Source organism: Ranitomeya imitator, chromosome 4, assembly GCF_032444005.1.
Source record: "Ranitomeya imitator isolate aRanImi1 chromosome 4, aRanImi1.pri, whole genome shotgun sequence".
Lineage (NCBI taxonomy): Eukaryota > Metazoa > Chordata > Amphibia > Anura > Dendrobatidae > Ranitomeya > Ranitomeya imitator.
Genome location: NC_091285.1, coordinates 454,974,574 through 455,000,296, shown reverse-complemented (window position 1 = coordinate 455,000,296; position 25,723 = coordinate 454,974,574). Strand labels below are relative to the sequence as shown.

Sequence of the window (25,723 nt, the reverse complement as noted above, 5' to 3'; positions counted from 1 at the left end):
CTCCTGTATATAGTATATACCTGTGTGTCATCTCCCCTGTATATAGTATATACCTGTGTGATCTCCTGTATTAGACCTCGTTCACACATTATTTGCTCAGTATTTTTACCTCAGTATTTGTAAGCTAAATTGGCAGCCTGATAAATCCCCAGCCAACAGGAAGCCCTCCCCCTGGCAGTATATATTAGCTCACACATACACATAATAGACATGTCATGTGACTGATAGCTGCTGTCTTTCCTATATGGTACATTTGTTGCTCTTGTAGTTTGTCTGCTTATTAATCAGATTTTTATTTTTGAAGGATAATACCAGACTTGTGTGTGTTTTAGGGCGAGTTTCGTTTGTCAAGTTGTGTGTGTTGAGTTGTGTGTGGCGACATGCATGTAGCGACTTTTGTGAGATGAGTTTTGTGTGGCGACATGCGTGTAGCAACTTTTTGTGTGTCGAGTTGCATGTGACAGGTTAGTGTAGCAAGTTGTGTGCAGCAAGTTTTGCGCATGGCGAGTTTTGCGCGTGGCGAGTTTTATGTGTGGTGCCTTTTGAGTATGTGCAAGTTTTGTGTGAGGCAACTTTTGCATGTGTTGCAACTTTTGTGCATGTGGCAATTTTTCCGCGTGTGCAAGTTTTGCGTGTGGCGAGTTTTCCATGAGGTGAGTTTTGCACTTGTGGCGAGTTTTGCGTGAGCCTAGTTTTTGCATGTTGCGAGTTTTGCACGTGGTGAGTTTTGAGCGGCGACTTTTGTGTTTTGACTTTTATGTGGCGAGGTTGGTGTATGTGTGGTGAAATGTGTGCTGAGGGTGGTATATGTGTTCAAGCACGTGGTAGTGTGTGGCGCATTTTGTGTGTGTGTTCATATCCCCGTGTTTGGTGAGTATCCCATATCGGGGCCCCACCATAGCAACTGTACGGTATATACTCTTTGGCGCCATCGATCTCACTCTTTAAGTCCCCCTTGTTCACATCTGGCAGCTGTCAATTTGCCTCCAACACTTTTCCTTTCACTTTTCCCCATTCTGTAGATAGGGGAAAAATAGTTTGGTGAATTGGAAAGCGCGGAGTTAAAATTTCACCTCACAACATAGCCTATGACGCTCTCAGGGTCCAGACGTGTGACTGTGCAAAATTTTGTGGCTGTAGCTGCGACGGTGCAGATGCCAATCCCGGACATACACACATACACACACATTCAGCTTTAAATAGTAGATATGTCATTGAGACACATAAGTATATATATATTATTACTTCATACAGCGCGAGATAGCTTTAAAGCCGGTAATTCAATTACCGGCTTTTGCCTTCTCCTTCCTAAACCCGACATGATATGAGACATGATTACATACAGTAAACCATATCATATCCACATTTTTTTTGCATATTTCACACTACTAATGTTAGTAGACCCTCTTCAATCTGGCTTCCGCTCTTTACACTCTACTGAAACTGCCCTCATTAAAGTCTCTAATGACCTACTAACAGCTAAATCTAATGGTCACTACTCCATGCTAATTCTCTTGGATCTCTCTGCAGCATTCGATACTGTGGATCATCAGCTCCTCCTCACTATGCTCCGCTCCATCGGCCTCAAGGACACCGTTCTCTCCTGGTTCTCCTCCTATCTCTCTGATCGATCCTTCACTGTATGTTTTGCTGGTTCCTCCTCCTCTCACCTTCCCCTTACTGTTGGGGTTCCTCAAGGATCAGTCCTAGGCCCCCTACTCTTCTCGTTGTATACTGCCCCTATTGGACAAACAATCAGTAGATTTGGTTTCCAGTACCATCTCTATGCTGACGACACCCAATTATACACTTCTGCTCCTGATATCACACCGACCTTTTTAGAAAACACCAGTGATTGTCTTACCGCTGTCTCTAACATCATGTCCTCCCTCTATCTGAAACTAAACCTGTCAAAAACTGAACTCCTCGTGTTCTCTCCCTCTACTAACCTACCTTTGCCTGACATTGCCATCTCCGTGTGCGGTTCCACCATTACTCCAAAGCAACATGCCCGCTGCCTTGGGGTCATCCTTGATTCTGACCTTTCATTCACCCCCCACATCCGATCACTGGCTCGCTCTTCTTACCTGCATCTCAAAAACATTTCTAGAATTCGCCCTTTTCTTAATTTCGACTCTGCAAAAACTCTGACTGTTTCACTTATTCATTCTCGTCTGGACTATTGTAACTCTCTACTAATCGGCCTCCCTCTTACCAAACTCCCCCCGCTCCAATCTGTCCTGAATGCTGCAGCCAGGATCATATTCCTCACCAACCGTTACACCGATGCCTCTACCCTGTGCCAGTCATTACACTGGCTACCCATCCACTCCAGAATCCAGTACAAAACTACTACCCTCATCCACAAAGCACTCCATGGCTCAGCACCACCCTACATCTCCTCCCTGGTATCAGTCTACCACCCTACCCGTGCCCTCCGCTCCGCTAATGACCTCAGGTTAGCATCCTCAATAATCAGAACCTCCCACTCCCGTCTCCAAGACTTTACACGTGCTGCGCCGATTCTTTGGAATGCACTACCTAGGTTAATACGATTAATCCCCAATCCCCACAGTTTTAAGCGTGCCCTAAAAACTCATTTGTTCAGACTGGCCTACCGCCTCAATGCATTAACCTAACTATCCCTGTGTGGCCTATTTATAATAAAAAAAAAAAAAAAAAGGTTCCTCGCATCATGTTCTCATACACTTTATGCAGTATTAGCCCTCTGTGTCTTTACTGCTACATACTGGCTCATGCAGCTTTACATGAACACCTGAGCCTTACACTATAGCTGGTCCGAATAACTAAAGCAATTGTTACCATCCACCTCTCGTGTCTCCCCTTTTCCCCATAGTTTGTAAGCTTGCGAGCAGGGCCCTCACTCCTCCTGGTATCTGTTTTGAACTGTATTTCTGTTATGCTGTAATGTTTATTGTCTGTACAAGTCCCCTCTATAATTTGTAAAGCGCTGCGGAATATGTTGGCGCTATATAAATAAAATTATTATTATTATTATTATAGTGTGTATGTGCAAAATGTGGCCGTTCTAGTTATTAAATTAAAGGGTTAAATGGTGGAAAAAATTGGTGTGGGCTCCCGCGCAATTTTCTCCGCCAGAGTAGTAAAGCCAGTGACTGAGGGCAGATATTAATAGCCTGGAGAGGGTCCACGGTTATTGGCCCCCCCCTGGCTAAAAACACCTGCCCCCAGCCGCCCCAGAAAAGGCACATCTGGAAGATGCACCTATTCTGGCACTTGGCCACTCTCTTCCCATTCCCGTGTAGCGGTGGGATATGGGGTAATGAAGGGTTAATGCCACCTTGCTATTGTAAGGTGACATTAAGCCAAATTAATAATGGAGAGGCGTCAATTATCTATTTCTGTGATGGAGGAATAAAGTTAGTTTCTTCCTGCCAGCTGTACATTCAGTAACACGCCTGCCAGGTTAAAGTTTAGGGATATGACAGGTCCATGGCCATTTCCATTATTTCCTTTTTGTTTTTTTTTTCTCCCTCCCGTTCTTCCAAAAGCCATAAGTTGTTTTTTTTTTGTTTGTTTGTTTGTTTTTTTAAATTTTTCTGTGAATATAAAGGCTTGTTTTTTGCGGGATCAGTTGTAACTTTTCAATAACTTTATTGATTTTATCATGCGATGCACTGAAAAGTGGGAACAACATTCCCAGTGTGTTGAAGTTGCCAAAGAAAGTGCAATGCGACAATAGTTTTTAGGTTTTTTATCTACCGTGTTCACTTTACTGTAACACTGACCGGGCAATATCATTCTCTAGGTCTGTACGAGTAATGGTGAAAAAATAATTTGGAAATTTTGAAAAAAAACTTTTCTTGTGTCACCAGCCATATTCTGAGACCCATAACGTTCTCATTTTTTTGTGATTATGGGGCTGTGTGAGGGTTGATGGTTTTACCGATACCTTGTTATGTTGTTTTGACCGCTTTTATTGCAGTGTTGCGGCTGCCCCAAAAATGTCACTTACTTTTCAACTTATTCTTCTTGTTATGCCGTTTACCTATCGCATTAATTTATTTTATATTTTGATATTCCGAACGTAGCAATACCAAGTCTGTGCATTTTTTTTTAACTTTTTTAGTTTTTTTTCAAATTGTTTTAGGGGGGTGATTTTACTTTTTTTTTTTTTTTAATTTCTTACTGTATTTTATAGTTCCCATAGGAGACTTGAAGCTGCAATCGTCTGATCTCTTGTGTGATAAATAAAAGGATCGTAATGACTGGCAAGGGGATCTTCAGAAGATTTTTTTTGTCAGTCATGACAACCCATCGGTACCCTGTGTTATTCACGGGCACACCAATGGAAGCGTGGAACAACGCGCCCCTCTGAGTTCTCTTGTTAAATATTGCTGTCAGAGAGGCACGTGATGGTTGATTTGAGCCTGCGTCAAAGTCAGGGAGCTGGCATATGATGTACCAGTATGTTGATAATGGGTTAACCCCTTCATGACCTTGGGATTTTCCGTTTTTCCGCTCCCCTCCTTCCCAGAGCCATAACTTTTTTATTTTTCCGTCAATTTGGCCATGTGAGGGCTTATTTTTTGCGGGACGAGTTGTACTTTTGAACGACATCATTGGTTTTACCATGTCTTGTACTAGAAAACAGGAAAAAAATTCCAAGGGCGGTGAAATTGCTAAAATAGTGCAATCCCACACTTGTTTTTTTTTTTTACTTTTTTGCTAAGTTCAGTAAGTGCTAAAACTGACCTGCCATTATGATTCTCCAGGTCATTACGAGTTCATAGACACCTAACATGTCTAGGGTCTCTTTTATCTAAGTGGTGAAAAATAATTCCAAACTTTGCTAAAAAAAAAAAAAAATTGCGCCATTTTCCGATACCCGTAGCGTCTCCATTTTTCGTGATCTGGGGTCAGGTGAGGGCTTATTTTTTGCATGCCGAGCTGGTGTTTTTGTGCAGATGCATGCTTTTGATCGCCCATTATTTTGCATTTCTGATGGCCGGAAGCGCTGATTAAATGCCGCTGTCTGCGTTTGACAGCGGCATTTACCTAGTTAATAGCGGCGGGTGAATCGCGATTTCACCCGCCGCTATTGTGGTCACATGTCAGAGCAGTGAGTATTACGGCAGCTGTACGCTGCTTATAAGCAGCTCATGATGTCCCTGTCATGCACTGCTTACAAGCACAAATCAGCTGTTTGCATCGGATCAAGACGCTGCGAGGGAGCGCAGGAACGTAAATATAATGGTTAATATTTTTTTTTTTATGTTTTTTGATGGGGGGGCCATGCAAACAAGGCTAGGGATAAGGAGTCATGCAAACAGGATGGGCATGAAGAGCCATTCAGACAAGGATAGGGATGAGGGGGCCATGCAGACCACGATGGGGATGAGGGGGGCCATGCAGACCACGATGGGGATGAGGGGGCCATGCATACCAGGATGGGGATGAGGGGGCCATGCAGACCAGGATAGGGATGAGGGGGCCATGCAGACCAGGATAGGGATGAGGGGGCCATGCAGACCAGGATAGGGATGAGGGGGCTATGCAGACCAGGATAGGGATGAGGGGGCCATGCAGACCCGGATGGGGATGAGGGGGCCATGCAGACCCGGATGGGGATGAGGGGACCAAGTAGAGAAAGGAAATATGAATCCAGCTCCAGGAATAAAATGTAAAAACTTTATTAGTTCACATTAAATTGCTGCTGAGACATGACTGGCATAGTGGGTAAAGGAGAGCAACCAGCACCCGACTGGACGCGTTTCGTGCAACAAATGTGCCCTTAGTCCTCAGTAGTAGTCCTGTGTGTTCTCCAGGTAGTTTACTGAGGACTAAGGGCACATTTGTTGCTCGAAATGCGTCCAGTCGGGTGCTGGTTGCTCTCCTTTACCCACTATGCCGGTCATGTCTCAGCAGCATTTTAATGTGAACTAATAAAGTTTTTACATTTTATTCCTGGAGCTGGATCCATATTTCCTTTCTCTAAACATCGACCAGTGTTGTGGCGGCAACACTTTGTTTCCGTGCTCGGATGGATACTTACCACATCGGACAGATGAACTAAGAGTGAGCTGAAATATACTTTTTTTTCTGTGATGAGGGGACCATGCAGACCCGGATGGGGATGAGGGAGCCATGCAGACCAGGATGGGGATGAGGGAGCCATGCAGACCAGGATGGGGATGAGGGGGCCATGCAGACCAGGATGGGGATGAGGGGGCCATGCATACCAGGATGGGGATGAGAGGGCCATGAAGACCAGGATGGGGATACGATACGATACACTTTATTGATCCCGTGGGAAATTATGGAAATGAGGGGACAATGCATACCCAGATTATGCTCGAGCCAATAAGTTTTCTCAGTTTTTTTGTGGTAAAATTAGGTGCCTCGGCTTATACTCAGGTTGTCTTATACTCGAGTACATACGGTACTTTGAAAATGCCAGCCGGAGACTACACTAAATTTCAAATCTGTATGAGTTCCCTAGCGGCTTCTCCTTGCCCTGACCCCCTTGATTGACAAGTTTTTTGTTTTTTTCTAAAGGTACCTTCACACTAAACAACTTCACAACGATAGCGATCCGTGACGTTGCAACGTCCTGGATAATAATAATAATCTTTATTTTTATATAGCGCTAACATATTCCGCAGCGCTTTACAGTTTTGGATAGCGATATCGTTGTGTTTGACACGCAGCAGCGATCAGGATCTTGCTGTGATGTCGTTGGTCGGAGCTAGAAGTCCAGAACTTTATTTCGTCGCTGGACTCCCTGCAGACATCGCTGAATCGGCGTGTGTGACGCCGATTCAGCGATGTCTTCACTGATAACCAGGGTAAACATCGGGTTACTAAGCGCAGGGCCGTTCTTAGTAACCCGATGTTTACCCTGGTTACCAGCGTAAAAGTAAAAAAACAAACACTACATACTTACCTTCTGCTGTCTGTCCCCGGCGCTCTGCTTCTCTGCACTCCTCCTGCATCCTGTGTCAGCGCCGGTCAGCCGGAAAGCAGAGCGGTGACGTCACCGCTCTGCTTTCCGGCCGCTGTGCTCACAGTCAGTGCGGGAAGCAGAGCGCTGGGGACAGACAGCAGAAGATAAGTATGTAGTGTTTGTTTTTTTTTACTTTTACGATGGTAACCAGGGTAAACATCGGGTTACTAAGCGCGGCCCTGCGCTTAGTAACCCGATGTTTACCCTGGTTACCGGGGACCTCGGCATAGTTAGTCGCTGGAGAGCTGTCTGTGTGACAGCTCTCCAGCGACCAAACAGCGACGCTGCAGCGATCAACATCGTTGTCGGTATCGCTGCAGCGTCGCTTAGTGTGAAGGTACCTTTATACACACACAGGGATAGACGGGTCAGTCGTAGAGATTGGGGTAGCCCCAGTCATTTAGGACGCCTAGTGCCTGGTCAGTTTTTTTAAAAGTTATTTTTTTCTCTGAAACACTGCGGGGTTTCACAGAAGGGGTATGTGCACATCTGTTTCAGGGTTCGTCCTGAAACCCACCTGAAAAAGTGCTTAGAAAATGTTAAAAATAATGAACATCTGCATATTTTAAAAAACAAAAACTTGCTGTTCACATGTTCAGGCTTTTGAACATTTTTTAGCCATTTTATGTTTCAAATGACGCTAAGTTGCTAAGAAGTGACTGTACCTTACCGTTTTTTTGAGTGTTTTCACCTAAGAAACCACTAATTATTTCTTCATTGTTGAATGGGAAAAAAAGCATTGGAAATTACCAGTGAAAAAGATGAACGAAAAATGCTTGGCAATAAAAAATGAAGATCCAAGTGCTCAAAAAATGATTAAAAAAAGGATGTAAAAAAGACGCTACAGGACACGACCTCTGAGATGTAGTGAAGTGTTTTTCACATACCCTCAAACATAAATGGATACTGCAATATTATAGCCAGTGCCTAATTCATGCTGAATGTGGTTCAGGCAGCATAAATCATCTGTTCGGTTACCTTTAACCTCTTAACGACCTATGACATACATTTTCGTCACAGGTCATGTGCAGGATTTATGAAGTGGGTTGAGGATTTCAGCCTACTCTGGTCTTGGCAAATGTCGGCTGTGTTACACAGTCAGTATCAGCCTATTAAGGTGCTTTCGCATTGCACTTTGCACTCGTTCAGTGGCACTTGCGGGGCTTAGGTCTGAACACCTGAAAAAACGGGATTCGGACATATGCGCCAACGAGACCATATACTATAATGGTGCCGACAAAGTGACTATGTGGTCGGTTGTTCATTGTTTGCGGCCATGTATACCTATTGGAGGCAGACTCTCGTATACACCCAAAATTGATGCATGTCAGAGCGCACATTTACTCTGTTGACACCATTATAGACTATGGCTCTGTCGGCGCATACATCCGAATTTTGTTTTGCAGGGGTGGGATTTGGACATAAGCCCCGACGGTTCCACTGAATGGGTGCCAGAACGCAGTTTGAAAGCACCTGTGAGGCAGTGACCGGTGTCACAGGTAGGGGTCGCTGTATGTTCTCCCCAGGATGTGCACGGAGGCGTGTTGAGGCCATATGGGTGCATTGCAGTCACAGGTGTAGCTGTGATTGCAATTGTGAGGCAGTAACCGTTGTCACAGGTAGGGTTCGCTGTGTGTTCTCCCCAGGATGTGCACGAAGGCGTATTGAGGCCATGAGAGTGCATTGCAGTCACAGGCATAGCTGTGATTGCAATGCAGACTAAAATAAGTTTTAGTCTTGGGCATGTAAGTGTCCAAGGCAGAGTTGGGAAAACCTGCTCTAGGTTTTTTTGTATTTTGAAACAGACTGCAGGATGGTAGTTATGCAGTCCATTTCATTCTTGTAAAAAACCCTGCAGTAAAGGGTTGGATGTGTCAGGGTCAGTCAGTATCAGTCTGGTGTATGCTAGAGGTCTGCCCTCGACTCAGCAGAGCTCCTGTGTGAGGCAACACAGGCAAGCGGAAGCTAACAGCCAGGGGAGCTGAGACGCCTGGCACCCACAACACACACGGTGGTGCAGTCGCCCACGGTAACTAGTCAGAGGAGGATTGGCGTGTTTAATGATTGTAAACTGAAGGATATCGTGTAGTGTGGAAAGCTGTGGGTAAAGACACATTAACTCGGTGGTGCAGTCGCCCACGGTAACTGGTCTCGGAGATGGACTGTCTTGTGCCCGGCGGTGAACCGGAGGTAGACTGTCCTGTGCCTGAAGGAGGACTGGCGTGTTTAGTGACTGTAATCCGGAGGATATGGTTCCCAGCAGCGATCAGGAGGATACCAGGTACTATATAGTGCTGTGAATTGGATATTAATGCTGTGAAGTAACCGCATTAAAGAGACTTTGTTTTGGAACTTTGCTAGGTCACAGCTTCCTCACTGCCTAAGTGTGCTACCTCGGCATTACACACCCTAACTGCAGAAACCAAGGCTTCCTTCTGTTACTGCTTTTAACTATTTGAATGCAACTGATAATCACTGCCGGAACCATTTACATGGCCTATTAGCTGGTGTAAGTGCACCAGCTCCCATCTGTCCCCCTGTGATACAACCATGGGAAGTCGTTGGGCTATTACATTGTGGTATTGGAGAATATGTTATGAGCAGTCAAACAACTACTGGGTCACATTAAATAAAAAACTGTAACAACAATATATTTAAAACAAAAACAAGAAAAAAATCTAAAACACCCACTTTTCCCCCTTTGAGAGTTTGATCTACAAAAAACGAAAATTATTTAATCAGTATGGTAAACACTGAAAAGAAACAAAAAGCTTGAAACCCCGAGTTGCTGTGTTTTAGTTGCAAATTCTTCAAAATAATGAAATTAAAAAAAAGCACCATATGTACCCCAAAATGGTATCTGTGAAAACTACATCTTGGTGTGCAAGAAAACAAGTCCGTATGTAGCTTTATCAACAGAAAAAAAAATAAGTTGCAGGTCTGAGAAAATGGTGACACAAACAATTTTTTTTTCTGCTAAGTTCATTTTTTTTTTTTAATCACTACAATATAAAAATATATTCTAAGTTTGGTATTGCCATAAACCCACTGACCCGGAGAATACTATTGTCAGATAATTTTTACTGCACATTGAACACAGTAAAAACAGAACCTGAAAAGATAATGGCGGAAATGTGTTTTGTATTGTTTATTTTTCTCCACCATTTCGTCCCACTTTGAATTATTTTCCAATACTTCAGTACATTATATGGTGAAATGAATGGTGGCATTCCACATTACAGCTCTTCCTGCAGGAAAACAACATGTCTTAAAGTTATATTGATAGAAGAATAGAAAACTTTTGGCTCGTAAAAGAATGGGAGGGAAAGATTGACAGAACTTGGAATTTTTTTCTGTGATAAAGGCCTGTAAAACGTGACCTAATATATAAAGGGGTTATCCCATAAGCAACATTTATTTCCTATCCACTGGATAATGTATGATCTGTGGGGACATGACTACTACTTCCACTGATCCCCAGAACAGGGCTCCTGTACCCCCATGTGAATGAACCTGTAGAGTTCCACCATTCCCATGGACAGTGAATGGAGACAAGTTCACGCATGGAAACTGTTCTACTACATTCACATGGGCTTCACGGGACCCCGGTTCTTGGAATTGAAGAGGGTCTTAGCAGTGGAACCCCAAGAGATTGTACATGTATCACTTGACCAGTGGATAGGTGAGGAATGTTGTGGATTGAATGGGTGCCAACTAAAACCTTGACGTTTTTTTGCAGTTGTATAAATTGTATGGGGACTCTTTATACATTTATCTGTTTGGTTTAGGACTCTACTCCAGCCCGTCTCTTCCCGGAGTTTTATAATCCAAGAGTATCAATGCAATTTTTCTCCTGCCATGATGTAATTGGGCTTTGTATCACTTTATCCACATATACTTTGCTGTACTATGTTGCGGATTCTGAAATGTGCACATGAACCATTTCATGCAAATACTGTACTGCCCAAGAGAAGGAGCTGTTTGCTTCAGGCTATCCTTACCTCTCTTCTATGTACTGTATGAATTCGCTTGTCTCTGCCGATGTCCACATTCACTACATGATGCCCGTTTCTTAGATCAGTGGGTAAATGAGCGACACCAGTCATGATTGGGTATGTTGTAATAGTAGTAAGGCCTGTTGAGACTATTGGAGTTGTTTTGTGTATACGATTCTCATACACAACGTTAAAGCACCACTCCAGTGTTTTTTTTTTTTATTGCACCGCTGGAGTGGTGCTTTACATGTAATTCACATGTCTGCCTTCATACTTTTCCAGGGTTGCTTCCATGGGTCTCCAGTGTTTCATGGAGTGCGCCAGAGGTCACTTTTCCATACAAGTGTATGAGTGCCTCATTCTGGCCTCGTCCTCGTCTCATAGACGTGCATTGAGCTTTTGTGACGTAACTTATGATTTCAGGCCAGTCAGGACTTACCGGCACAAGATGGTGCCACTGGACCGGAGCGGCGTCGGTAGAAGATGAAGTCGCCAGAAGGTGAGTATAAGAACGGGGGGCAGGGGGCTTACATTTAAAGCGCCACCCCAGCGCTAAAAAACAACAACTGCTGAAGTGGTGTTTTTAAGTCACCATTTACACTTAACCAAGAGTTATGTATGCCCTCCAAAGGTTAATCTACAGTTTATTCATTGTAGCTACTTCCAGGTCTGACTTCTGTGTGAAATAGATTAATTACATTAGGTGCAAGCAATTATAAAACCTTTTCATGCCATCCACCAACTACAGTGATGGCCACTCGGATACCTTTGACTTTCATGTCGCTTTACAGAATTAAGCTTTGAATAGATCGGTAAAATCTTTTGCTACTTCTTCACATTTTAGTACGTTTATCACGATATTCTTGTCATTATCTTATGCCTAACTGATAAATTTCTTTCTCTTTTATAAGCAATCCGTCCAGCTAGTACATCTTCTAGAGTCCAAACCTCAGAGGTGGGGGAAGTGGACACCAACGAGAATGAGATCGTAAACCCAGATTTCTCCAATAGGAATCCTCGAAACCTGGAACGACTTGCACTGGCCGTTAAAGATCGAGGATGGGGCACAGTGTGGCCAACCCGTCAGTACTGGCATAGGTGAGAAATGGCAGGAGAGAATGTGGTAATATATTATTATTATTATTATTTATTGTTATAGCGCCATTTATTCCATGGCGCTTTACATGTGAGGAGGGGTATACATAATAAAAACAAGTACAATAATCTTAAACAATACAAGTCATAACTGGTACAGGAGGAATGAGGACCCTGCCCGCGAAGGCTCACAATCTACAAGGGATGGGTGAGAATACAGTAGGTGAGGGTAGAGCTGGTCATGCAGCGGTTTGGTCGATCGGTGGTTACTGCAGGTTGTAGGCTTGTCTGAAGAGGTGGGTCTTCAGGTTCTTTTTGAAGGTTTCGATGGTAGGCGACAGTCTGATGTGTGGTGGTAGAGGGTTCCAGAGTAGGGGTGATACGCGAGAGAAATCTTGTATACGATTGTGAGAAGAGGAGATAAGAGGGGAGTAGAGAAGGAGATCTTGTGAGGATCGGAGGTTGCGGGTAGGTAAGTATCGGGAGACGAGGTCACAGATGTATGGAGGACACAGGTTGTGGATGGCTTTGTACGTCATGGTAAGGGTTTTGTAGTGGAGTCTCTGGGCAATGGGGAGCCAGTGAAGGGATTGACAGAGGGGAGAGGCCGGGGAATAGCGGGGGGACAGGTGGATTAGTCGGGCAGCAGAGTTTAGAATAGATTGGAGGGGTGCGAGAGTGTTCGAGGGGAGGCCACAGAGCAGGAGGTTGCAGTAGTCAAGGCGAGAGATGATGAGGGCATGGACTAGGGTTTTTGCAGATTCATGGTTGAGGAATGAACGGATTCGTGAAATATTTTTGAGTTGAAAGCGGCAGGAAGTGGAAAGGGCTTGGATATGTGGTTTGAAGGAGAGATCAGCATCAAGGATTACCCCGAGGCAGCGAGCTTGTGGGACTGTGGAGAGTGGGCAGCCATTTACTGTAATGGATAGGTTCGTTGGGGGGGTCGCGTGAGATGGGGGAAAGATGATGAATTCTGTTTTGTCCATGTTAAGTTTTAGAAATCTAATGGAGAAGAAGGATGAAATAGCAGACAGACATTGAGGGATTCTGGTTAGAAGGGAGGTGATATCTGGTCCAGAGATGTAGATCTGTGTGTCGTCAGCGTAGAGGTGATACTGAAAGCCATGAGATTCTATGAGCTGTCCCAGGCCAAAGGTGTAAATGGAGAAGAGCAAGGGCCCAAGAACTGAACCTTGTGGGACTCCGACAGATAAGGGGCGAGGTGAGGAGGTGGTGTGTGAGTGGGAGACGCTGAATGTCCTGTCTGTTAGGTATGATGAGATCCAGGATAGGGCCAAGTCTGCGATGCCAAGGGATGAGAGGGTTTGTAATAATAGGGAATGGTCCACTGTGTCAAAGGCAGCCGACAGGTCGAGGAGGATAGAGTAGTGTCGCTTGCTCTTGGCAGTTAAGAGGTCATTGGTGACTTTAGTTAGGGCAGTTTCGGTGGAATGGTGTGACCGGAAGCCAGATTGTAGGCGGTCAAAGAGGGAGCAAGAAGAGAGATGGGAGGACAGTTCAAGGTAAATGTGTTGTTCCAGTAGTTTGGAGGCATAGGGGAGAAGTGATATAGGGCGATAGCTAGATACAGAGGATGGGTCAAGAGAGGGCTTTTTGAGGATAGGTATGATGGAGGCATGTTTAAAGCTTGAGGGGAAAACACCAGTTGTTAGTGATAGGTTGAAGAGATGGGTTAGGGTTGGGATGAAGACTGTGGTGAGGTTTGGGATGAGGTGGGATGGGAGTGGGTCAAGTGCACAGGTGGTGAGATGCGATCTTGAGAGTAGAGTGGAGAGTCGATCTTCTGTAATGGTGGAGAAGTTGGTTTTGGAGGTGGAGGGCTGGGAAATCGGGAGGAAGGGCTCTGGGGGTTGTTGACCGAAACTGTCTCTAATGCTATCAATCTTCTGCTTGAAAAATGAGGCAAAGTCTTCAGCGGAGATAAGTGGGGAGGGAGGAGGTGCTGGGGGACGGAGGAGAGAATTGAAGGTGTTGAATAACTGTTTAGGGTTGTGAGAGAGAGAGGATATGAGAGATGAGAAGTACGTTTGTTTAGTTGTGGTGAGTGTGGCCTTGAAAGTAGTGAGGGACTGTTTGAATGCGATGAAGTGCTCGTTGGAGTGGGATCTTTTCCATCTGCGCTCAGCAGCCCTGGAAGCTCGCCTCAGTTCTTTGGTCAGGCTGGTGTGCCAGGGCTGTCTGTTGATTTTGCGAGCTTTGGTATGTGTAAGTGGGGCAGCAGATTCCAAAGCTACAGCTATTGTGGTGTTATATAGAGCAGCAGCGTCATCCGCATTGTGTAAGGAACTTATGCCTGTGAGGGGGAGGAGGGATTCAGAGAATGAATGTAGGTCAAGATGTTTAAGATTTCTGCGAGGGTGTAAAAGTTTGTGGGGTGGGGATTGTAGACATGGAGTGGAGAGAGATGAGAATGTGAGAAAGTTGTGGTCAGAGAGTGGAAGAGGTGAGTTAGAGAGGTTAGATAGAGAGCAGAGGCGGGTGAAGATGAGGTCCAGTGTGTGACCGTCTTTGTGAGTGGCTGCAGAGGACCATTGAGTGAGGCCGAAGGAGGAAGTGAAAGTTAGAAGCTTAGTGGCAGCTGAGAGTGAAGTGTCAATGGGGATGTTGAAGTCGCCCATGATGATAGTGAGGATGTCCGCAGAAAGGAAATGAAGTAGCCAGGTGGTAAAGTGGTCAAAGAAGGTGGTGGCTGGCCCTGGGGGTCGGTAAATGACAGCCAGTTGAAGGTTGGTGGGGGAGTAGATGCGCATAGAGTGCACCTCAAAGGAAGGGAGGGTAACAGAGGGTGGCAGTGGGATTGGGGTGAAGGAGCAGTTATCTGACAGGAGAAAACCAACTCCTCCGCCATGCTTGCTGCTGGGGCGGGGTGTGTGGGAAAGGTGGAAGCCACCGTAAGAGAGTGCAGCAGGGGAGACTGTGTCAGAAGGGGTGAGCCAGGTTTCGGTGATGGCGAGGAAGGAAAGTTTGGTAGTAACAAAGAGATCATGGATGTAGGAGAGCTTGTTGCAGACAGATCGAGCGTTCCACAGAGCTCCTGTTAGTGGGACTGGGGAGGCGGGGGCTGGGCAAATGGGTATAAGGTTAGAGAGGTTACGGAAGTTTGTGATAGAGCGTGGATGGGAGGTAGAAATGATTGTGGGAATATGGTGAGGAGGACCAGGATTTGGAGAGATATCACCAGCAGTTAGAAGGAGCAGAGAAAGTGTTAGCAAGTGGGAGCAGGAGAGGGCATGAGGGGGCTGTCTGTGCTTGGATACAGAAGATTGTATGTTAAGGAACAGTTCTGTGGAGGAGGTGAGGTGGATGGGGAGGATTGAAGAGGAGATGAACAGTTCCTTACTAGGAGTAGGGGTTAGGGGAGGTAGCAGAAAGTGAAGGATTATAGGGGTGAATGTGAAAACAAACAGAAACATTGTTTATAGTGACTGGCCAGTTACCTTCAGTTCTCTTCAGGTTCAATTCAGGTTTTAATTCTACTGTAATCCACACTTCTAAGGGATCACACTTCAGACTGAAGTCCTTGCAGACTTTTGCTATGCAATATATGTACAACTAAGTGCGTTCAGGTGTGAAGCAGAGAGGAGTGGTCTCTGCTCATCTTGGTCAGAGAATTAAGGGTGGACCAGATGCATACAATCAGGCCTGAGTAAACAAGGTCATAAATAACGCTGGGGTTAGCTGAAAAGCATACCATGAGAATGCTAGGAGCAGAGGAAAGTCTGTGTGGAAAGTTGGGTGATGTATTATGTGCACTTCATAGACAGACAAAGCAGGGGAGCAGGCTGGATAAACATACCATGAGAATGCTAGGAGCAGAGGAAAGTCTGTGTGGAAAGTTGGGTGATGTATTATGTGCACTTCATAGACAGACAAAGCAGGGGAGCAGGCTGGATAAACATACCATGAGAATGCTAGGAGCAGAGGAAAGTCTGTGTGGAAAGTTGGGTGTGGAAATATAATATATACTATATAATTGTCTAAGCGTCACTTCCGTCTTTCTGTCTGTCCTTCTTTCTGTCACGGATATTCATTGGTCGCGGCCACTATCTGTCATGGAAATCCAAGTCGCTGATTGGTAGCGGCAAAACAGCCACGACCAATCAGCGACGGGCACAGTCCGGAAGAAAATGGCCGCTCCTTACTCACCGCAGTCAGTGCCCGGCGCCCGCATACTCCCCTCCAGTCACAGCTCACACAGGGTTAATGCCGGCAGTAACGGACCGCGTTATGCCGCGGTAACGCACTCTGTAACCGCTGCTATTAACCCTGTGTGTCCCCAACTTTTTACTAGTGATGCTGCCTATGCAGCATCAATAGTAAAAAAATGTAATGTTAAAAATAATAAAAAAAACAAAAAACCTGCTATTCTCACCCTCTGTAGTCTGCCAAGCCGCTCGCGCCGGCCGTCATCTTCCGTTCCCGGCGATGCATTGCGAAATTACCCAGAAGACTTAGCGGTCTCGTGGCTGCTATATAGTGCGTGAGCTGTGCTATATATTACGTGGCCAGAGTTATATACTGTGTGGCCTGTGTTATATACTACGTCGCCTGTGTTATATGCTGCGTGGGCAGTGTTATATACTACGTGGCTACTATATACTGCGTGGGCTGTGCTATATATTACGTGGCCAGTGTTATATACTGCTTGGCCTGTGTTATATACTACGTCGCCTGTGTTATATACTACTTGGCTGCTATATACTGCGTGGGCTGTGTTATATAGTACGTGGCCGTGTTATATACTGCGTGGCCACTGTTATATATTGCGTGGCCTGTATTAACGCATTGGGTATTCTACAATATGTATGTATATAGTAGCCTCATAGTATACAGTCATGGTCAAAAGTATTGACACCCCTACAATTCTGTCAGATAATACTCATTTTCTATCTGAAAATGATTGCAAACACAAATTATTTGGTATTATTATCTTCATTTAATTTGTCTTAAATGAAAAAACACAAAAAGAATTGTCCTAAAGCCAAATTGGATATAATTCCACACCAAACATAAAAAAGGGGGTGGACAAAAGTATTGGCACTGTTTGAAAAATCATGTGATGCTTCTCCAATTTGTGTAATTACCAGCACCTGTAACTTACCTGTGGCACGTAACAGGTGTGGGCAATAACTAAATCACACTTGCAGCCAGTTGACATGGAATAAAGTTGACTCAACCTCTGTCCTGTGTCCTTGTGTGTACCACATTGGGCATGGAGAAAAGAAAGAAGACCAAAGAACTGTCTGAGGACTTGAGAAACCAAATTGTGAGGAAGCATGAGCAATCTCAAGGCTACAAGTCCATCTCCAAAGACCTGAATGTTCCTGTGTCTACCGTGCGCAGTGTCATCAAGATGTTTAAAGCCCATGGCACTGTGGCTAACATCCCTAGATGTGGACGGAGAAAAGAAAAATTGACAAGAGATTTCAACGCAAGATTTTGCGGATGTTGGATAAAGAACCTCGACTAACATCCAAACAAATTCAAGCTGCCCTGCAGTCCGAGGGTACAACAGTGTCAACCCGTACTATCCGTCGGCATCTGAATGAAAAGGGGCTGTATGGTAGGAGACCCAGGAAGACCCCGAGACATAAAAAAACCAGGCTGGAGTTTGCCAAAACTTACCTGAAAAAGCCTAAAACGTTTTGGAAGAATGTTCTCTGGTCAGATGAGACAAAAGTAGCTTTTTGGGCAAAGGCATCAACATAGATTTTACAGGAGAAAAAAAGAGGCATTCAAAGAAAAGAACACGGTCCCTACAGCCAAACATGGCGGAGGTTCCCTGAAGTTTTGGGGTTGCTTTGCTGCCTCTGGCACTGGACTGCTTGACCGTGTTCATGGCTTTATGAAGTCTGAAGACTACCAACAAATTTTGCAGCATAATGTAGGGCCCAGTGTGAAAAAGCTGGGTCTCCCTCAGAGGTCATGGGTCTTCCAGCAGGATAATGACCTAAAACACACTTCAAAAAGCACTAGAAAATGGTTTGAGAGAAAGCACTGGAGACTTCTAAGGTGGCCAGCAATGAGTCCAGACCTGAATCCCATAGAACACATGTGGAGAGATCTAAAAATGGCAGTTTGGAGAAGGCACCCTTCAAATATCAGGGACCTGGAGCAGTTTGCCAAAGACGAATGGTCTAAAATTCCAGCAGAGCATTGTAAGAAACTCATTGATGTTACCGGAAGCGGTTGGTCGCAGTTATTTTGGCTAAAGGTTGTGCAACCAAGTATTAGGGTGAGGGTGCCAATACTTTTGTCTGGCCCATTTTTGGAGTTTTGTGTGAAATGATCAATGTTTTGCTTTTTGCTGCATTCTCTTTTGCGTTTTTTCATTTAAGACAAATTAAATGAAGATAATAATACCAAATAATTTGTGCTTGCAATCATTTTCAGGAAAAAACTGAGAATTATCTGACAGAATTGCAGGGGTGTCAATACTTTTGACCATGACTGTATAGCACAGGCCACGTAGTATTTGTCTGCTATATACTACATGGCTCCTATATACTACGTGTCCTGTGCTATATACTATGTGGCTGCTATATACATACATAAATACGTATTCTAGAATACCCGATGAGTTGGGCCGCCAGCCACCATCTAGTAATGTGTATGTACGCTTTCGAAATGAACATTATGAATCGGGCTCAAAATGTTTGCTAAGTACCACTTAAGAGTATTTTTTTTTTATTTCACCATCAGAGCGGTATCGCACGTTGATGTTCCCTTTATGTAGTAAAGTACTTAGTAGCTTCAGTCTTCTGCGGTCCCCAATGCTAATTTTAATCGCTTCATTGTTGGGCGGAACAGATGTCACTTCTCAATGTAAGTCTACGACACACTCCGAACTAGGATCTCATAGAGTTACATAAACATCACATTCACACATTCAATATTTGGTCAGTATTTTATATCAGTATTTGACATATCAGTCCCAATATCTCTTATTTTTGAATCTGCAAAGAGTTTGTATGTTCTCTCCGTGTTTGCGTGGGTTTCCTCCGGGTTCTCCGGTTTCCTCCCACATTCCAAAGACATACTGATAGGGATTCTAGATTGTGAGCCCCATCGGGGACAGCAATGATAATGTGTGCAAAACTGTAAAGCGCTGCGGAATATGTTAGCGCTATATAAAAATAAAGATTATTATTATTATTTATTATTATTAACCAATTGTCAAAGAATAGACATGGCCCTGAACTTCACTCTTCTAATTGCAGTATCAAAGTTTCATTTCCAACTAATGTTCCAAATGCATAGAATGGCGGCTTTTCGGCCATACAAGGTTACAAACTGCCACCGTTTCGCCATGTATTGTTGCTGACGATCAAATGGTTTGGAGCCTGTTGCTTTGTCAAACAGTTTCCTAATAATCTGGTTGCACCTACATCCCACAGTGTCTTTAAGAGGACCTTAACTGTTTTGTTAACCATATTTTTGCTAAAACAAATTTTGTTAATTGAGCCAACATATTTTGGCCACTATGAGAAAGTTATTCCAAGAGTTAAAGTTATATCTAAGTAGCACAAGTTATTTTCTTTTCAAGGGTACGTCTAGAACGCACTGCGCATCACGTGACCGCAAGTGTGGAGCATTGTAGCGGCAATGTCGTAGTCTCCGCCTCCACCCGAGAATGGGCCGTGAAGAAACATCTTTACAGTACAAAAGATGCCATGGCATGTGAGAATATTGGTCGCATTTTGTCCCAGCGCTGTTTAGAGGCTGGAATACATTTCACGTTTTTTCGAGAGATTCCATGGGTGTTCCGTAGTGAATCGGTAAGAAGAAAAGTTGATCTTTTATCAATTATTAGTTTGGAGTAACGATGCTGTGCAGTGAGTTGTAATGTTCATTCAAAGTGTTAATGGCCAAACTTTTGATTTAAATATGTGACTTAAAGTAGGAAAGAACCTGAATATGAGGAAAATAGAATTCTGCACTTTACTACAAGCTTCTTTACCAGAACAGTTGGAATTTTCTTGATCATGGCTAGAGTTTTCCATTTGGTGCTATTTTTTAAACTGTTATATAAAACCTCAGTATTGATACATTTCCCCCTTTTTGTTCTGTTGTACAGGTGTATTTTTTTCTGTGAATGGATTTGGTTATGAGGAACTGCTATAACAGCGTGATCATCATGATTATATGTGGGATAATTGGGTTTTACCAAGTTTTGTAAAAAAAGCAAGCCTTACTTGCCTATTAAATCCCAGACCTCTCAGTACAGCCCCTCCTGTGTCTTTGTCTTTGTGTGGTTGGCTGCAATGATAATGAGCCATATACCACCCTTGACCGCTGCATCCAACCTCAACAATCATGTACCTTATATCACTAAGGACAGAGATTGGCTGCAGCGGTCACATCATTGCTACAGGAAACAAGTAAGAAAACACTGGTGGGCAACTTATGAGGGGCACTGCCTGAAGGACACAGCGATTCGACAAGTAAGCAATGCCTCTTTTATTTAGCATCTTTACCCTAGCCCACTATTTTTTTTTTTTTTATTATCTTGGGAAAACCTATTGTAATTGCGCTGGTTCCTGACTAATTCATTTACAGATGAGACTCTGTTCACATGTTTATGTAGCACATCTGCATCTCTGCCATACGTTTTCAGTGACTCAGATGAGACCTCTGACGGAGCTGTAGAGTGCGGTGATACAAATGAAGCTCCAATGTTTTTGTGCTTTTTTTTTTTTTTCTTCTCCAGCTATGGTTTTTTCAGACAGGCACAAGAGCCTGATAACCTATGTTTTTGTATTTCTCCTAGTGATACATTATTAATAAATAATAATAATATTATAGCGCCATTTATTCCATGGCGTTTTACATGTGAGGAGGGGTATACATAATAAAAACAAGTCTGTATGATCATGTTCACACACCACCAAGAAACCTGAAGACACAAAAGAGAATAGTAAAACCAAAAACACTCAGTTTGAAAAAATGTTGCAGTAATCCGCAAGTGCTAGTAAAAGATGTAAAAAACAGGGTATTTGGTTGATACGTTTTTTGCAAAAAATGTATACTAAGCTGCTCTACCAATCTTCACGGTATACCCTTATCAGAGCAGTCCTAACTAATGTATGCAATCCCTATCTGATGTATTTAAAAACCTGATCATCTGTATATAACCTGTGTGAACAGGGTTCAGAGAGGAAAAATCCATGTGTGCATACAGGGTAGAACAGCTTTTGTGCAGATAGCCCAAGAGGAGTGGTGGAACTCCCCAGTCTTGTAGACACAAGAGAACAATTATGGAAACAGGAACACATGGGCTACTTGCACAGTGAACAAGTCTGTATGATCATGTTCACACACCACCAAGAAACCTGAAGACACAAAAGAGAATAGTAAAACCAAAAACACTCAGATTGGTAGAGCAGCTTAGTATACATTTTTTGCAAAAAACGTATCAACCAAATACCCTGTTTTTTACATCTTTTACTAGCACTTGCGGATTACTGCAACATTTTTTCAAACTGAGTGTTTTTGGTTTTACTATTCTCTTTTGTGTCTTCATAATAAAAACAAGTACAATAATCTTAATACAATACAAGTCACAACTGGTACAGGAGGAGTGAGGACCCTGCCCGCAAGGGCTCACAATCTACAAGGGATGGGTGAGGATACAATAGGTGAGGAAATCAAACAATAATCCCACGATTGGAAAAATGGTTATATAGCAACTAGTTATACTGTCATATGACATCCATACCAATCATTAGTACGCACCGGTTCTACGCAATATTGGATAGAATCATATAGAGACTGAAGCGTATTTGAACAACGTATAACAATCTTTATTAGGATAAAAACAGACAAACACATATCTAAAAGTAGTACCCACGGGTTGATGAGCCAAAAAACATAAGTGGCACCACCACTGAGCAGCTAATCTGGCAAGACTTAGTAAACCATAGTAGTGTTTTATATTGCTGTATGAGACGGGACTCCTGCAAGGGGGGTCACAGCAACCCACAAAATATACACAGCTAAAAGTTACAGTATATAGCCATGATGGCGTATCAAAGTTATCATGCACAAAAAAATAATATAGTAGGCAGCAGGAAAACACACGTCTGTACCTACATCAACCATTATGTAACTCAATAACAGAGTCTTACCAGAGCTCAGGAGATGGTGCCACGACCCCTACGCGCGTTTCAGCGCCGTGACTCCCCCTGACGAAGGCACGGCGCCGAAACGCGCGTAGGGGTCGTGGCACCATCTCCTGAGCTCTGGTAAGACTCTGTTATTGAGTTACATAATGGTTGCTGTAGGTACAGACGTGTGTTTTCCTGCTGCCTACTATATTATTTTTTTGTGCATGATAACTTTGATACGCCATTATGGCTATATACTGTGACTTTTAGCTGTGTATATTTTGTAGGTTGCTGTGACCCCCCTTGCAGGAGTCCCGTCTCATACAGCAATATAACACACTACTATGGTTTACTAAGTCTTGCCAGATTAGCTGCTCAGTGGTGGTGCCACTTATGTTTTTTGGCTCATCAACCCGTGGGTACTACTTTTAGATATGTGTTTGTCTGTTTTTATTCTAATAAAGATTGTTATACGTTGTTCAAATACGCTTCAGTCTCTATATGATTCTATACAATAGGTGAGGGTAGAGCTGGTCGTGCAGCGGTTTGGTCGATCGGTTGTTACTGCACTTTGTAGGCTTGTCGGAAGAGGTAGGTCTTCAGGTTCTTTTTGAAGGTTTTGATGGTAGGCGAGAGTCTGATATGTTGTGGTAGAAAGTTCCAGAGTAGGGGTGATACGCGAGAGAAATCTTGTATGCGACTGTGGGAAGAGGAGATAAGAGGGGAGTAGAGAAGGAGATCTTGTGAGGATCGCAGGTTGCGTGTAGGTAAGTACCAAGAGACGAGGTCACAGATGTATGGAAGAGACAGGTTGTGGATGGCTTTGTACGTCATGGTTACGGTTTTGCACTGGAGTCTCTGGGCAATGGGGAGCCAGTGAAGGGATTGACAGAGGGGAGAGGCCGGGGAATAGCAGGGGGACAGGTGGATTAGTTGGGCAGCAGAGTTTAGAATAGATTGGAGGGGTGCCAGGGTGTTCGAGGGGATGCCACAGAGCAGGAGGTTGCGGTAGTCAAGATTCTTAGTTTAGGAATGTATGGATCCGTGAAATAATTTTGAGTTGAAGGTGGCAGGAAGTGAAAAGGGCTTGAATATGTGATTTGAAGGAGAGATCAGTGTCAAGGATTACCCCGAGGCAGCGAGCTTGTGGGACTGGGGAGAGTGGGCAGCTGTTTACTGTAATGGAAAGGTTTGTTGGGGGGGTCACGTGAGATGGGGGAAAGATGATGAATTATGTTAAGTTTCAGAAATCTAGCGGAAAAGAAGGATGAAATAGCGGTCAGACTTTGAGGGATTCTGTTTAGTAGGCTGGTGATATCTGGTCCGGAGATGTAGATTTGTGTGTGAGATTCTATGAGCTCTCCCAGGCCAAAGGTGTAAATGGAGAGGAGGGGCCCTAGGACTGAACCTTGCGGGACTCCGACAGATAGGGGGCGAGATGAGGAAGTGGTGTGTGACTGGGAGACGCTGAATGTCCGGTCTGTTAGGTATGATGAGATCCAGGATAGGCCAAGTCTGTGATGCCAAGGGATGAGAGGGTCTGTAGTAATAGGGAATGGTCCACTGTGTCAAAGGCAGAGGACAGGTAAAGGAGGAGGAGGACAGAGTAGTGTCGCTTACTCTTGGCGGTTAGTAGGTCATTAGTGACCTTAGTTAGGGCAGTTTCAGTGGAATGGTGTGACGGGAAGCCAGATTGTAAGCTGTCAAAGAGGGAGCATAAAGAGAGATGGGATGACAGTTCAAGATGGACGTGTTATTCCAGTAGTTTTGAGGCATAGGGGAGAAGTGATATAGGGCGATAGCTAGATACAGAGGATGGGTCAAGAGAGGGCTTTTTGAGGATAGGTGTGATTGAGGCATGTTTAAAGCTTGAGTGGAAAACCTCATTTGTTAGTGATAGGTTGAAGAGATAGGTTAGGGTTGGGATGAAGACTGTGGTGAGGTTTGGAATGAAGTGGGATGGGATCGGGTCAAGTGCACAGGTGGTGAAATGCGATCTTGAGTAGAGTGGACAGTCGATCTTCCGTATTGGTGGAGAAGTTGGTTTTGGAGGTGAAGGGCTCTGGGGGTTGCCGACCAAAACTGTCTCCGATGTTATCAATCTTTTTGAAAAATGAGTCAAAGTCTTCAGCTGAGATGAGTGGGGGGAGGGGGGAGGTGCTGGGGGACGAAGGAGAGAATTGAAAGTGTTAATAACTGTTTAGGGTTGTGAGACAGGGAGGATATGAGAGATGAGAAGTAGGTTTGTTTATCTGTGGTGAGTGTGGCCTTGAAAGTAGTGAGGGACTGTTTGAATGCGATGAAGTGCTCGTTGGAGTGGAATCTTTTCCATCTCCGCTCAGCAGCCTTGGAAGCTCGCCTCAGTTCTTTGGTCAGGCTGGTGTGCCAGGGCTGTCTGTTGATTTTGCAAGCTTTGGTATGTCTGAGAGATGCAACAGATTCCTAAGCTACAGCTATAGTGGTGTTATATAGAGCGACAGCGGCATCCGCATTGTGTAGGGAACTTATTTCTGTAAGAGGGAGAAGGGATTCAGAGAGTGAGTGTAGATCGAGGTGTTTAAGATTTCTGCGAGGGTGTGCAAGTTTCTGGGTTTGGGGTTGTAGACAAGGAGTGGAGAGAGAAAAGAGAATGTGAGTAGGTTGTGGTCACAAAGAGGAAGAGGTGAGTTAGAGAGATTAGACAGGGAGAAGCGGGTGAAGATGAGGTCCAGTGTGTGGCCATCTTTGTGAGTGGCTGTAGAAGACCATTGAGTAAGGCTGAAGGAGGAATTGAGAGATAGAAGCTTAGTGGCAGCTTAGAGGGAAGTGTCAATGGGGATGTTGAAGTTGAAGTCACCCAAGATGATAGTGGGGATGTCAGCGGAGAGGAAATGAAGTAGCCAGGTGGTGAAGTGGTCAAAGAAGGTGGTGGCTGGCCTTGGGGGGCTGTAAATGACAGCCAGTTGGAGGGGGAGTAGATGCGCACAGAATGCAACTCAAAGGAAGGGAGGGTAATAGAGGGTGGTAGTTGGATTGGGGTGAAGGAGCAGTTATCTGACAGGAGAAAACCAACTCCTCCACCATGCTTGCTGCTGGGGCAGGGTGTGTGGGAAAGGTGGAATCCACCATATGAAAGTGCAGTGGGAGAGGCTGTGTCAGATATGATAGTAGAACTCCTTTAAGTTGGACCTTCAATTTTGAGAACTGGTGGAAACAAGTCCTTGCATTGCGTCATTGGCATTGTGAGAACCAAATATAGTGGCAATGGGGATTTTAATGGTATTATTCCTATTACGCTGGGGTCACGCTTGTGAGTGTGATACGAGAAACTCGCACGAGTCTCTCGCATCAATACCCAGCACTGCCACCGGTACTCGGGACCGGAGCGTGCGGCTGCATGTATTTCTATACAGCCGTACACTCCGGTCCCGAGTGCCAGCGGCAGTGCTGGGTATCGATGCGAGAGACTCGTGCGAGTTTCTCGCATCACACTCGCAAGTGTGACCCCGGCCTTACACTGAGTTCAGTCAAGGACT

General features: G+C 44.4%; 1 protein-coding gene across 1 annotated transcript in view; it reads left to right on the top strand.

Moving 5' to 3' along the window:
• The window catches only part of MRPL18 (mitochondrial ribosomal protein L18), a 41,277-nt gene that overhangs the window by 2,315 nt on the left and 13,239 nt on the right, over window positions 1-25,723 (top strand). The window contains exons 2-3 of the mRNA XM_069765788.1: window positions 11,895-12,081; window positions 19,649-19,880. Of these exons, the coding sequence (XP_069621889.1) occupies window positions 11,895-12,081; window positions 19,649-19,880 (419 nt within the window). The remainder of the gene's footprint in view (window positions 1-11,894; window positions 12,082-19,648; window positions 19,881-25,723) is intronic.